Source organism: Manis javanica, chromosome 5 (genome assembly GCF_040802235.1).
Source record: "Manis javanica isolate MJ-LG chromosome 5, MJ_LKY, whole genome shotgun sequence".
NCBI lineage: Eukaryota > Metazoa > Chordata > Mammalia > Pholidota > Manidae > Manis > Manis javanica.
In genome coordinates, this window is record NC_133160.1 from 14,480,891 (window position 1) to 14,495,610 (window position 14,720).

General features: G+C 49.9%; 1 protein-coding gene across 2 annotated transcripts in view; it reads right to left on the reverse strand.

Annotated features, from left to right (window-relative positions):
- Positions 1 to 996: 996 nt before the first annotated feature.
- The window catches only part of GDAP1L1 (ganglioside induced differentiation associated protein 1 like 1), a 35,977-nt gene continuing 22,253 nt past the window's right edge, over positions 997 to 14,720 (reverse strand). For both annotated transcript variants that reach the window (XM_073236569.1, XM_017677779.3), the window contains exons 2-6: positions 12,636 to 12,828; positions 11,476 to 11,649; positions 6,565 to 6,662; positions 5,637 to 5,751; positions 997 to 1,364 (exon numbers count right to left, since the gene is read on the reverse strand). In XM_073236569.1, the coding sequence (XP_073092670.1) occupies positions 1,021 to 1,364; positions 5,637 to 5,751; positions 6,565 to 6,662; positions 11,476 to 11,649; positions 12,636 to 12,741 (837 nt within the window). In that variant the 5' untranslated portion in view covers positions 12,742 to 12,828 and the 3' untranslated portion in view covers positions 997 to 1,020. The remainder of the gene's footprint in view (positions 1,365 to 5,636; positions 5,752 to 6,564; positions 6,663 to 11,475; positions 11,650 to 12,635; positions 12,829 to 14,720) is intronic.

A 14,720-nucleotide genomic window follows, 5' to 3' on the forward strand; every position in this document is an offset into this window, starting at 1 on the left:
TTGGGGCTTTCAGTGGTTTCTAAGCATGAGCAGCAGTGACACCTGGACCCTCTCCCAATATGCAAAAGGCACAGGAAAGTGAGACATGACCAGGGTGGGCAACGTGGATACAGAGACCCCCCTGCGTGGCATGGTGGGGCACTGGGGGAGCCCCACAAGTGATGGGAAAGGGGGTCATTAAAGGAGATGGCTTGGCAGAGGCTGGAAGAGGGGCTTGAGGTCCATCCACATCCAGACCCACCCCTGCACTCGGGCCAGGACCTTCTGAGAGGTCAGCATGGATTTTACTGAAAGTCCACCTCACGTGGTGGGAGAACTCAACTCCAGGCGGGGAGAGGATGGTGCATGCTGCCTTCAGGGACTTCCGGCCGAGTGCCAAACCAAACACACCGGCGTATGGGGAGGGGATGACAGGTGTGCTCATAGTGCCAGGCCCAGACACAGCCTGGCATTGAATGCCACTGTCAACCGTTGTCACAGTCCATGTCCAGGAGAAGAATGAAGCCCCTTCTGATCTTCAGGGGCCTCCCATGGGGTCTCCAGGTCTCCAGCCCCACCCAGAGGTCCCGCTTAGAAGAGCAGAGTCTTGATGTTGGCTTTGTCCTGTGGAAGAGTTCCCTGGGCGAGAGGGAAGGGGAAGGGAGGGGTCAGGCCCTCTGAGCACCTAGCCCCTCCCAGAATCTGGGCCCTAGGGGATGAAACAGCCTGGGACTCACCTCAGATCCTAACCAGTCCCCACAGTTCCATCCTGGACCTTGAATCGAAAGAAAAGGCATTCATACTGTTTCCGTCTCTCTCTCTCACTTGCTCCTTTTCTCCTTTAGTAGAGCCATGGCCTCAACTCACGGCATTGGCGATGTCTACTTCTAAACTATGGAATGTTTTCACATTGACGACAGAATTACTCCGAACAAGGGGTGGAAGGGGCTGTCCAAGTGTTCATGAGACAGTGCAAAACTGAGAGCTCACTGGGAATCACAGCACAGACACCAACAGTCAGACACCAAGCCTGGGTCGGCTCTAGATGTATTTTTTCTTGAGGTACCAGTAGGCAAAGTAGCCCATCCCACCCAGGGAGCCCATGAGGAAGGACGCCCCAAAGAAAGATGGGGGTTTCCGCTTGACCAGCCGGAACGCATTGGGGATAACGGCCGACAGCAGGGTGGTGTGGATGTCACCGAGAACTTTCCGGAAGGCCAGGCGCCTCTGGACCCTCTCGAAGAAGGACTGCAGGTTGGGCCGGCTGCCATCTTCCCAGTATTTCTTGGACAGTCCCAGGAACTTGAGGCGGTGCAGGGTGGCCCCCAGGAGGACATCAGCGAGGGTAAAGGCACAGCCACAGAGCCACAGCTCACATTTCTGCCCTAGAGTGGGAGAAGATTTGGGGGTGGGGCCAGCCTTTCTCCCCCATACACTCACTGCTCTCTTGTGACTCATCTGGCATTTGTCTGCCTGCTATAGTGTTTCCCAAGGTCAGTCACTGCTGTACAACTTTCATGATTTTTGCCATATGCTTATACTACCTCTATTTTTTTCCTTAAATCAACTGACTTTTAAAGTGCAAATACATGTATTCAAACTCTAGACTCATATATCTAACTGCCCATTTTACAGCTCCACTTTGGTGTCTACTGTGCATTTCAGATGCCACATGTCCACAACCAAATCACTGATTGTCACCCCAAACCCACCGCACTCATCCCCATGTCAGTCACAGCATGTCCATCCTTCCAGTCCATCAGGCCAAAAGCCCCATGCCGTGTCAAATGCTTCTCTTTCTCCCACATCTCCTATACAATTTGGCAGCAGTTCCCATTAGCTTTATCTTGGGAATACACTCAGAGTTTGATGTTAACACCACTGTTACCTTCCTGGTCCAAATAGCCATTATCTCCTACCTGAAATACCACAGTGTCCCCTTAAAAGGTCTCCCTGCTTCTGCCTTTGACTCCCCAGAATCTATTCTCAGTACAGCAGCCAGAGTGATCCTGTTAAAATCTAAGCCAGATCATGCTCAAAGCCCTCGAATGACTCCCTGTCATAGAGTAAAAGGTGGAGGCCTTCCAATGGCCTAGGGGTGATCTGGCCCCAGGTATTTCAGACCTTGTGTTCTACTTCTCTCCCCTTTAACTCATTGTTCTTCAGCCGTCCCGGCCTCCTACCTCGGGACCTTTGCACTTGCTGTTCCCGCTGCCTGGAACAATCTTTTCCCATAGCCACGGGGCTTACTCCTCTACCTTCACATTTTTACTCAAATGCCGTCTTCTTGGGGGACTTCACTGATCACCCATCTAAAATTGAAACCCCAGCCCCAGGAGCCACTACCCTCCTCCCCTGCTTTGTTTTCTCCCATACAACTTGTCCCCATAATTACACGACATCTTGTGCATGCTCCTTTTGTTTCTGAGCGGTCACCCTTTACTAGAAGGAGGCTCCACAAGAGCAAGAATTTTGGTCTGCCTTGTTTGCTGCTGTGTCCCCTGCACCTGGGCCTGTGCCTGGCTCAGTTCTTTACTGAATGACTGATGGAAGAAAAGAGAAACTGCATCATTAACAGTATCCTTTGCCATAAACTACATGCAGGGATAAAAGCATAACAAAAACAAAACAAATGTTATTAAATTCCTGCTGGATACTACTGCCCACCAAAAATCTGAGACCAAGTCTTACCTTATTTGTTAGTTTAAGGAAAAGGGCAGATATTGACACTTATTATAAAGGGGTTATATACTGGGATAATACTAATACTCTTCCTTTAAACAAAAGAATTAAAAGAATAGCTTAGTTATTAATAACTGATAGTAAGTTATTCTTACTATGTGGTTTCATATTATTTATCACTGTGGTCATATACCATCTAAAATTAGCCTGAATATATAGGAAACGCTTGTGTAACATGTTTCTCCCCGTCATTTAGACTTGAAACTCTGGAGTTACTTTGTTCTCCTACATCATCTCTTTGCTCAAAAGCCCTCATTCTCCTCACTATCTATGAGTTAATGTCCAAATTTCTTTCCCTGGCTTTTAAGCGTTTTCCATAGTTTATCTCCAATATATATTTCTCTAGTTCTGACTTCTCATGAATTGCCCGCCTATCCACTGTTCCCCCCCAAGCAGGCCTCACCCATTTTGGCCTCTGGGCCTTTGCCCCTACTGTACCTCATGCCTGGAATGCTTTTCCCTCCATTTTCACTTCTGTGAGATCTGCTTTCCTGGAAAGCTTGCTTCTGCACCTTTGAACTGGTGTTCCCTTCAGCTTAGAAAGTCCATGTGTCTAATGCCCTCCACCATAAGCCTAAGCTTCCTCTGCCCATTTCACTCTGTTTTCTTGTTCATGCATTTATTCATTCATCCAACAAATGTCTGTCTGGGCAAGTATGTGCTGGGCAAGAAGTCATGATAAGATGCGATGTTTTCCCTCAGGAGATTCACAGTTTCGGGGGAGGAGGAGGTAAAGTATAATGAATTCAAGAATTAGAATTTCTTGAATATGTAACCTTCAAGATGCTTACTAGATATCCAAGGGGAGGGATGAGTTGGCAATTAAAGGTACATGTGCCTAGTTCAAGTGTGCATTATCAGCATGGAGGTGGGATGACATCATCAAGGGAGTACATGCAGACAGATCTGAGAATAAGACCAAGGGCTGGGCTTTGGGGCTTCAGGATTTAGATATTAGGCAACAAGGAGAAACCAGCAAATGAGCATAAGGAATAGCCTGTGAAGTGGGAGATGTACCAGGAAACCATGGTGTCCCGGAAACCAAGATAAAAAGTGTTCCAAGGACTTCTGCTGCAGAGGTCAAATAAGAGAGGGCCTGACAATTCTGATTGCATCTGGCGACTGGTGACCTTGACAAGAGCAGGTGGAGTAGGTGTTGATGATGAAAGCTGGGTTGGAGGGAGTTCGAGAGAGAAAGGAGGAGAGGAATTGGAGAAGGTGAGAAAGATCAAGGAGTTTTCAAGTTTTGCTGTAATGGGTAGGATACGCCAATAACGTGAGGCAGGTCAAGAGTGTTTGGGAGGAAACAACCAGCATGTTGGTGGCAAGGGTCTAGCAAAAAGGGGGAAATGATTCTATGGGGAGAGAGTTGCTGGTGTGACATGGATGAGTGTGGATGGCGTCTAGTACACAAGGGAGGGACTGAGCTGGTTCAAGTAGAGTGTGGTACTGCATTTCTTCAAATCTATGTTGCTATCAAGTATAAGACATCCATCCTAGAGAGAACAAGTGATACCAATTAAACTATTGATTGTGAGGATGTTCCAATTTCAGAGATGTTAGATGTTAACAAAGATGCATTTTAGAATTGATAAAATATGGTGTATGTACGGACACGAATACTGGTGGGTGGGTGGCTATGGGGTCAAAGCTACAGTCTTTTCCTTTGCTTCTATTTTCTCAGTGATACAGAAAGAAAATGCCAGTTAAGTGTGAGGATGTGGGGGAAGTAGTTAGAGAGTTGAGGAAAAGGCAAAGGTATCAATAGTCATCTAGAGAGGGGACAGTGGAAGGCCTCGGGCTGCAAGGAGGCCATCTAAGGCTAGGGATTGTGAATTCAAAGAGGAGTGGGGGTAAATGTTACCCAAGGCAGGTTCAGCGGTGCCCCAGTGGGTGACCAAGCCATACAGACCATGTGGGTCCAGCCAGTCAGAAGTTTAGAGCCCATAGCCACCTTCCCTGCTGTACCCCCATCACCAGAGGGACACAAGGACTGCCCACAGGCTCCGTCTTGTACAACCCCAGTCATCTTGCCGTGGGGCAGTGCGATGCTGCCTCCTCTTGGAAGACCTCAGGACCAACACAGGGAGTGGGGGCAGGAGGCTCCCAGTCCAGGAATCACCTGAGGAACGTGTGTCCACAGCTATTCTTCAGAACCATCAGCTCTGGCCCCCACCCAGGTCCCACCCTGCATCTCCCTCGAGCATCACAGTCGCTGATATTTGTGGACACTGCCACACCATGCACCCAGATGTGCTTGGCCCCTTAGGTACGTGTTCTCAGTGACGCTCACAATAGCCCTGTGAAGGTGGTGCTCATCTTACCAGCCTTTCACAGAACATAAGACATGCCAGAGGTAGTACGTAAGAACTCAAACTCTGGGATCCAGGGTTTGAATCCAGGCTCCACCACCTCTGTCTGTGTGACCTTGGGAAGTTCACAAGTTTCCTCATCTGCTAAATGGAGTTACTCAGATTACTATAATACATGGAGCCAAAATATATCCCTGAGCAGGGGAAGGGTGAGATGGTGTGGTGGGCAGTGGTCACCACCACCACCACCATCATCTTTACCAACCTTTATTAAACACCTACTGGGTGCTAAGTACTGATCTGAGCACTCCACATGTATTATTTCATGCTGTGTCTCAACACCTCTCTGAAGTAGTTATTATTACTATCCCCATTTTACAGATGGTAAACTAAGTTCCAGGGAGGTGAAGTACCTGACCCGCGATCACTCAACTGCTGAGTGGCCAAGTTAGGACTTAAACTTAGGTCTGTCCGACTCCATGGCTCCTGACCCTAACCAGTCTGGAGGACCTCTGGGACCCTGGGGATTAAGAGTCTGGAACTGGGCAGGGGCAGGTGGGCTGGGTGGGCTCCAGCACCCGCCTACCCCGAGCCGGCACCCACCCTCGTTCTCCAGCTTCCTCTTCTCCAGCTCAGCCTCGATCTGGTCCAGCACCATGGCCAACTCCCCGAGGATCTTCTTCAGGTAGCTCACGTCATCGTGCTCCAGGATCTTGGCCTGGGGGCGGGACAGGCAGGAACCAGGGCTGGGTTGGCCTGAATAGAGCCCGGGCGGTGGGTAAAGGAAGGAGCTTGGCTCAAACCCTCTTCAGCAAACCCAGCCTCCAAATATCCCCTCAAGTGTGTAAGTGCCCCTCTATTACAAAGCGCCCTCATGTGGCACTCATAAGGCTCCCGTGAGCTGGGCAGTCCTGGGCAGAGGCCTTTCACTTCCTGGGGCTGGTGCTCCCGAAGACCAGCTGCTGTGAACACTGGCAGACAGCCTCTCGTTGTCGGCCCTTCTCCAGAGAATTGCTCTCGGCCTGAGTTGCTGCCCAGAAATACTTGGGATGTTATCTCCCTGCCCCTCATTCCCGCACCAGGAAATCTGTAGCCAGTGACTGACTGACACAGGTGTGAAAGGCTGGCCTCTTTTCTCAAGGCAGATTGATGTTGTGGTGCCATTCACGCTCGGGAGCTCCCCGCGGGATCAGGTGAACTTGGTTCCTTCCTCTTTCCTATCCCTCTAATCCTTTCTGGGACCCCCTCAGAGCACTCCTTCAGTCCCATACTTACCCAAGAGCCTCTGTCCAGTGCTCTGTTTTTAGGGGCACAACCTAAAACGTGAGGAGACTGAGGCTCCATGGGGACGGTGGCTTTCCCAAGGTCAAGTAGACAGTAAATGACAGAAGAGAAAGGGCCAGAGAACCAGCCAGTGGTTTTCCCATTTCATCTCATCCATTGATCTTCTATTAGAATCAGTGCCTCCCAATTGTTCTTTTCCATGGGAAGATGGTAGGCAAGGGGAATGAGCAGGCCAGGAGGCACTCACCATGAGCTTCTTCTGCTTAGAAAGGTAGGGCTCAGAGAGCTGTGGCTCTTCTTCGTGGTCCAGCTTCATGAGGTCTGTGGTGGCATTGGCTAAATGTCCTGGGGAGAGAATAGGACAGGTCCTTTCCTGACACCTGGTGTCACCTTCCCCCACACAGCTTGGAGTAGGTCCCAGACACTGGCTTGCAAAGTACCAATATCAACAGCCAACCTTAGTAGACACTATGTCACTACAGGCTGGGACATAGGGATGGATGCGACACCATCCTGCTCTAGGCTCAGGCTAGTGGGAGAGACAGTCACATAAAGAAATCTCAATGAAACAGCATGTCCATCCTCTAGTGAAGAGTGCACAGAATGCTGTGGGACCCAGAGGGCCACCTGCCTGGGACGCAGGTGTCAAGAGACCTTGCTGAGGAGGACACTGTACTCTTGGGGATGAGTAGGAAATTTCCAGAGGCAGATTTAATCCTAGACTTGAACAAACTCATGTTTCAGGGAACGTCTCCTCCCACCCCTTTCTGTAGTGAGGAAGTAGGTTCAGAGTGGCTAAGGAACATTCTACACTAGTAAATGCCGAACAGGTTTCAAACCTGGATCTGTCTGATGCTCAGCCTATGGCTCACCCCTTGTAGCCCACAAGGAAAAACGTGTTTAATGCAAGAAAATCTATATGAGACCTTTGGTGTCTTGAAACTTTCACTTGTGGGGAGGCAACTTCCCTGAAGAGTTAGGGATTCAATTACCCATCTTTCCCAGGAAAACTGTCCTTTTAAAGAAGCCAAAAAGACAGGAGTGATGGAGCATGGGTTGATGATAGAATTCAAGGCAGTCCCTTGAGAATTATTCTCACTGGGAGAGAGGAAGTGTCCTATAATCTAACTTTGAAAGTCTAACTGTAGCCTGTTATATCTACTATATCAAATCTTATGATTTAGGCACTAAAAAAGTTTCATCAAGCATCTTATTGGTCTCACTGATGGATGGTAAACTATTTTTTATTAAATTTTATGAACTTTATTTGAACATGCAGGTATTCCCTACTGTCTAGACTAAATTGTGTACTGTTTCATTGGACTGCAGATGATACCTTAAACATCTGTGTTTGATATATAGTTTGACCAATTCTTATAAAAAAATTTTAGAGAAAGTTTAACTGTAAGCTGTGGGTTTTACAAGGGGAGGTGGAAATATTAAGTGGGATAAGATCCTGAGGTCTATTCCCTGAGTGAGGCAGGACTTGCCTAGAATTCTTGGCTGGTAAGTATGGGACATGGTGGGTCACGGTAGTGGTGCCCCAACCCTGCCCTGTCATCTCCCTGCACCCCAACTCAACTTGGACATCCCTTAGGCTTCTTGAACACATCCTGGCCTGCCCAACCTCATCATCTTTCCTGCTTCACCTGCTTTTCCCCCAAATCACAGTATCCCTCCCCAACACTAAGCCAAGTCCGATGTGTGGGGCTGTCCTCCATTTCCCCTCCTCCCTCTTGCCCACACTAAATCGGCCCGGGTCCCGTTGATTCTTCCTCCTTAGTCTTGCTCATGTTTAACTTCTCCCTTTCAACCCTCTGACCGGCCCTATTCATCTCTTGCCTGGGCGACTATGACTCGCCCTCTGTCACCTGTGTTCTCTCCCCTTCAAGCCCTTCTCCCCACTTCTGCCAGAGAGACCTTACTTAAATACATACTTGGCCACGCCACTCCCGGCTTAAAATCCATCCCTGGCTCGTCACTGCCCTCAGACATTGTCCAAACTCCTCAGCTTGCCTTACACGATCTAGCAGGACCCATGTCCTCACCCGCCACCAACTCCATCACTGAGTTCCCCAACTGTCCCTGTCTCTAGACGGTAACATTTCAGCCACTCCAAATGCCTGGCATTCCCTGAATGTGCCAGACCATTCCAAACCTCCAGGTCTTTGTTCACACTCCATATTTCTCCCAGAATAGACTTCTCTTGTGTTCCTGAAAATCCCTGTCCAGATCCAGCTCACAAACACTGCCACCATGAAGTTCTTCCTGACTCCCTAAGAGATCTAACCACTCAATGCCTTGTCCTCCAGTGTACACTGTACAGATGTTTGCCACAGAATGCAAGCACACCAATCAGAACTGCCATTGCACAAATTCACATTGACGTTTCTGTGAGAAGTGCCCTGTAAATGTGTGCAGTGCATTACCTGTACTGCTCTTCATGGAGATGTTGATGCTCTACTTATCTCTGGATGTTTATGTTTCCCACTAGAATTTGAGCTGTTGGAGAGCAACACACATCCCTGTTCTCTTAAAACCCAGTATAGGCCTGGCATAGAACAGGAGCTCAGTGAGTGTTGAATGAATGAATGAGTGGATGGAGTGAGTGAATGAGTGACTGCAGTTGCTAATCTTCTGCCCTATGAGGTTTCACCATTCACCACCCTATCTCCTTGCCTGATAAAAACCCCAATAAGCACACTGGCAGACATTTCAGCTTTGGGGCCATATTAAGTCTTACTGATGTATTATGAATGTGAAGGTCAAATACAGCATCTTCTCTCTTGCCAGTGCTGCCCAAGCAGCTCTCTAGACTCCAGGAGGGCAGACCAGGTCAAGAGAAGACCTTGGACTGATAGCAGGGGTCACTGCAGGATGACCTATGCATCCTATAAAGGTCCCTCCGTGCCTCCCCAAGATGGGCAGAGCCCTGAGATCCTCTCCTTCCTCTTTAAAGGAGGAAGCAGGCTGGGTCTGCTCTGGACCACCCCCATCCCCCACCCCCAGCTGCCTTCTAGGCACCTTCAAATGGCTCAGGACAGGATGAGGAGCACGCCGAGCCCCCAAAAGCACTTAGGGATTGCCTGCACCTAGTCCAGGCCACCGTCATTGCTCACCTAGACGACAGTCAGGACCTCCTAGCTGTCCCACTCATCCATCTCTTGGTTGAGTGATCTTTGTAAAATGCTTATCTGCTTGTGTCATTTCCCGTCATTGTTGCTCCAGCTCCTGAGACTCACGCCACAACCACCTGTACCTCCCTCGTGCTACACTTCAACCACACTGAACTTACTTTGGTTCCCAGAACACACCATGCCCTCTCCTACCCTTGAACCTGAAAGGATTCTCCCCTTCCCCTTCTAACTTTTAGTCAGGCCTGGATGTTGCTGCATTTCAGAAGTCTTCCATGACCCCAGAGGCTGGGAAGGGAATCTTCTGTGATCACACAGCCTCCATGCTCCCCTTTTAACATTAATTCATACTCGGTTAATTTTTTTTTCTATCAGTTTGGTTTTGAACAGGTTGTGCATGTAAGCTTGTTTGAAAATTCAAATATTAAAAGAAAAGCACAGGGAAGACCAAATCTCTCTCCTCTCAATCTGCAGTCCCTTAGTCCTGCTCCCTAAAAGCACACACAACTGGCAACTTCTCATGCATCCTTCCAGAAATACTCCTTCTGTTTGCAAGCAACTGTGTATCCATTTAACCCTCTTTTAAATATATTAATGATAGCACACTGGATGCATTTTTTTGCCCTTCACTTTTTTTTCTACTCACTAATGTATCTTAGAGAACATTCTGTATACTTACTGTTTTGTAATAGCTGCACAGTATTCCATTGCATGGAAGTACCATCACTTACTTACTCAGTTCCCAACTCATGGGTTATTTCCAACCTCTTGCTATTACCTATGCTGCAATGAATATCCTTGGACATCCTTCTGGTGCACACATCCACGTGTAACTGCAGGATAATCTCCCTGGTGTGGGCCCTTTTCTGTTTGATATAGAGTGCTAAATTGCCCTCGTGAGAGGTTGTTCAAATTTACTTAGTCCCACAGTGTAATTACCAGGTCACTTGTCTTTCTATTTCCTAGGAACAGTGACCCTGGGATGAAGCTGTTTCTGTCCCCAACCCTGTACCCCTATCCTAGGTCGTAAGAGGCCTCATAAATGTTGGGCTAAATGGGGTCAGAACAATATAGGTAAATCCTGAGTCTTGTTCAAGAGCAGTTTAAAGGGATGAGATCGAGTCCCACAGCCTGCCCCCTTCCTACTATCCCAATCAGCCTCATTCCTTTGAGAGGGAGGAAGTGACCATTTACTGATCACCTGTTATCTACTTAGAATCATCATGCTTTATCTACAGGACTCCATAGTGTCTGTACAGAGTCTGGACCAAAGTCTGTAAACAGTTGTTGATGGATATTGTCATTTAATGTAACTCCATTTACTGAGTGGTGGAAACAAAAGGATGAACGAGGCTGTGGGCACTTCCAGGCTGGCAGATAGGACAACAGGGATGATGCTTGAATGAGAAATCGGAGACCCAATGGTGGAACTTGCCATCTCTGGGTATCCTTCCTTGGTACACCAACCCTGCTGTCACTCAGTGCCCTGGGTTACCAACCACAACCCCCACACCCCTAGGTCCCGGCCCTGTAGGACTCGGTGGGGAGATGCCTAGCTCCTGTGGACAAGACAAGCCTCTTGTGGGACAGAGAGCCCCGTAGCTTCTGTATGGAATGGCAGGAGAGCAGTATGGGGGCAGGAGAGGGAAATGAGAGAGAGAGACTGCCAGAGAGGAAGAAAGACACATTGCATTCGAAACAGCGTGAATTTGAATGGAGGGCCAGAGAGGTGGAGAGAAAGCCAACAGAGGGCAGAGAGGGAGAGAGAGAGAAAGGAAGAGGGAGGGAAGAACTGAGATAAAGAGGAGGCTGCATCAAGAGACTCTCAGAGTGAAAGGCAGAGAGATTAAACAGAGACAGAGGGAGTAAGGGATAGAGAGAGGCAGAGGTGGGAAGAGGCAGAGGAGAGATAAGAGGAAGGGGAGTATGAGACAAAGAGGAGGAGCAGATAGAGAGAGGACTCCCATTGAAAGGGAAGAGGTGGGCAAAGAGGGGCACGAAGGGTAACCAGCCCGGGCACTCACTGCGGATCTCAGCCGTGGCGTATTTGGGGATCATGGAGTCAGTGGTGAGCTCAGGGTGCAGAATGCAGCCATGCGTGTAGGCATCCATGGGCAGGGCGTCCAGCAGCTCACGGTACTGCAACACCCGGGCGTGCTGCGGGCTGCCCGCCTCAGGCATCAGGGCCACCACATGCTCTGCAGGGCACACAGGGGCTGGACCAAGGGGCCTAGGGTCCTGCCTCGGCACCCATCTGCCCCGCTGACTCAGAGAGGCCAGGCTCTATGCCCAACTCCCACCCCCAGCATCCTGGAACCCTGACGTGTCACAGCCTGGACATCTCAGGTGCATCCCCTTTCCTGGACTCTTGAGGTAAAGTCTCCACCTGCTGCTAGGGGCCCCTGGTGGTCCTGGCCCACTACCTGTCCTCACTGGAGCCCCCCAAGCTGCCCCACTGCTGCAGGCTTGTTGCCAGGTGGAGGTCTAGGCCCAGTGCTGCAGACTTCAAGAGAAGCCAGAACCTGGATGTTTAACATTCAACTCTCCTTGGTTTTTAAAAGTTGGCAACTATGCATATTGTTTTTAAACAGAGAATGTCTGGGCCCTGATACCCTCTCATCCCTGGGCAGTGGGCTCCTGAGCCTGAGGAAGGCCAAAGGGAGGGAGGAAGAGGACACAGGTTTCTGCTGGGCTTTGGGGCATCTGGGCCCTGCTCATGTCTGCATTGTGCTGGGACATCTGGGCCCACGTCTGTAAGGTTCCCAAGGGCACATGGTAAAGGGGTCTGGGCCTGCCTATGCCCTGGCATTCCTGGGAGACTTGAGCCCTGTCTGTGGGTCTTAGAGGGGCATTTGGGTTCTGCTCATGTCTGAGAGGCTCTCGAGGGTCTGTAGCCATGCCTATGGTTCCAGAGTGCCCGAGAGAAGGAGGCTTAACCCTGAATACCTAGGCAGGCATCTGGGCTGTGCCTTTTCCCTGGAGTACCAAGGAGGGGTTTATGGGGTCCCAGGGACCTGTGTCCATGCCAGTGGCTCTGCAGTTCCTGAGGGTTCCGTTCAGGGGAAACTGGGCCTTGCCTATGGTCCCAATCGATTTCACCAGGCTTCCCAAGTTCTGGGCCCCTGTCCGAGCCTGCAGGCCCCTGGGGTCTAGGGCCACGACCCTCGTGGGTGTGGAGCCGTACCTCCTGTGAACGTGCGCTCCACATAGTCTATGATCTGGTCGTAGTCGCTGATGATGTTGTCACGATGGATGATGACAGGCACCTCCTCACCCAGGTTGAGCCGCATGAACCAGGGCTCCTTGTGCTCACTCTGCGGCAGGCTCACATCCCGCTCCTCACACGCCAGGCCCTTCTCAGCGATCACCAGCCGCACCTGCAGGTTCCAGGGTCAGAGCGGGGAAGGCGGGCAGACACACGGGGACACTCTGCCCAGGTGGGGTGGGGCATGTGAAGAGGGAGGTCAGAGGTCACACACAGGAGGGGACACTGCTGCCTCCAGCCCATTCTTGGGCACCTGGGTAGGGGGCCATCTCCCAGGGGCCTGGCATTTTGTGGGAAGAGTACAGCCCTACTCCGCGGAAAATGGGTAGAGCTGTCTGGGGTTTCGGGGTGGGCTTCCACAGCTGCACATACCTGGGACAGGGTTCTGGGCTCTGCTCTGTGAGTTTAGGCAGATTCCTTAAACTTTCTGAGCCTCAGTTTCCTTATTTGAAAAATGAAAGTATTAACAGTACCAACCAAGTGTCTGGTAGATAGATGGCACTCAAGGCATGATTTCATTATTATGATTGTCCATCAGCCTGGGTCCAGAGGTAGATCTGGCTGGGAGAGCCACAGAAATTTTTATTATCATCATAATCAATAGCTAACTTTCTCAAATTATTTGGGAAACAAAATGGGGTAAAAATAAGTGGCCGGTTGAGCCCTTTATTGCCCCCAAACACCTTCCCATCTGGTTGTTGGATGCTCACAACAGCCTCCCTGAAGATAGCAGAGTAGGGACCATCTCCCTGTTCTTCCTGATAAGAAAACTAAAGCCCAGAGACGGCAAGTAACCTGCCCCAAATCACACAGAAATTTAGTAGCAGACATAAAACTGGAAGCACTGGTTCCTGACTCTCAGACCAGGAATCTCTGTCCTGGGGGCTCCTTCCAAGGAAGTCCTGGGCCTGCCTCACCCCCCTTTGGTCTTTCCTTCTGTTTCTAGGGATTCTCAGACAAACACTCGAGCCGGTAGAAACTAATGGAGAGCTCTGAGGCTTGGGGATGCTCCTGACCCAGCTCAACATTTCTGAACCGGAAACAGAGATCACCTATCCAATTGTCCCCTGCCTGGGCTACGACTCAGAAAGAAGGCTGGACTTGTCCAAGGTCCGCAAGCAAAAGGATGGCGAGTGACTCCAGCCCTCCCCACTTACAGCTCCAGTCCAGGGAAAGGGAGGGCATCCCTGAGAGAGGCAGAGCTCTCCTGGAACACTGATGTCCCCCCCCAACCCACACCCAGGTGGTAGCTCCTGGGCCTGGGCATCCCCAGCCTCCCTCCTGGATGCCAGGGATTAAGTACCCTGAAGGGGCAGCATAGTATCCATGGTCAGAACCTTGGGCTGGGTACCAGACTGTCAGTTCAAATTCCAGCTCTAGGACTCAACATGCTGGATAACTTGGCTTTACAAATAGCTTTAGCATCTGTGTGCCTCAGTTTTCTAACCTGTCCAATGGGAGTCCCATGAGCAATTCCTTCAGAGGCCTGTTATGAGGATTAGATACATCAGTACCTGTGAAACAATGCTTGACACATAGAAGACATAATGTGTCTTAAGTACTTGTAGTAAATCAGGTTTTGGGGACAGACAAAGCTGGACTTGAAGCCTGGCTCTGCTGCTTATTTGCTGTGTGACCTTGGGAAAGTCACTTGACCTCTCTGATGCTACTTCCTATGAACTGAGAAATGTAATTCATTCCTTCAAGGTTCCAGGTTGAGATGATATGACATGGATAACATCCCAGAACAGGAGGTTAATACATAGGTTCTATCATTACTCTTACACACACACACACACACACAGCCTCCACCCCTGGTTGATGTCCTAGAGTACTTCATACCCCAACCTCACAGCTAACATGAACACCCCCTTCAGTTGGATGGACTGTGGGAAGGAAGAGGTAATTAGCCCCTGAAACTCCAACACTCATTCACAGATTCCTTCTCCATTAGCCAAAAGCAGGTCCTGCGGATGGGGCTGGGAGGCAATGCTGTGTAACCTT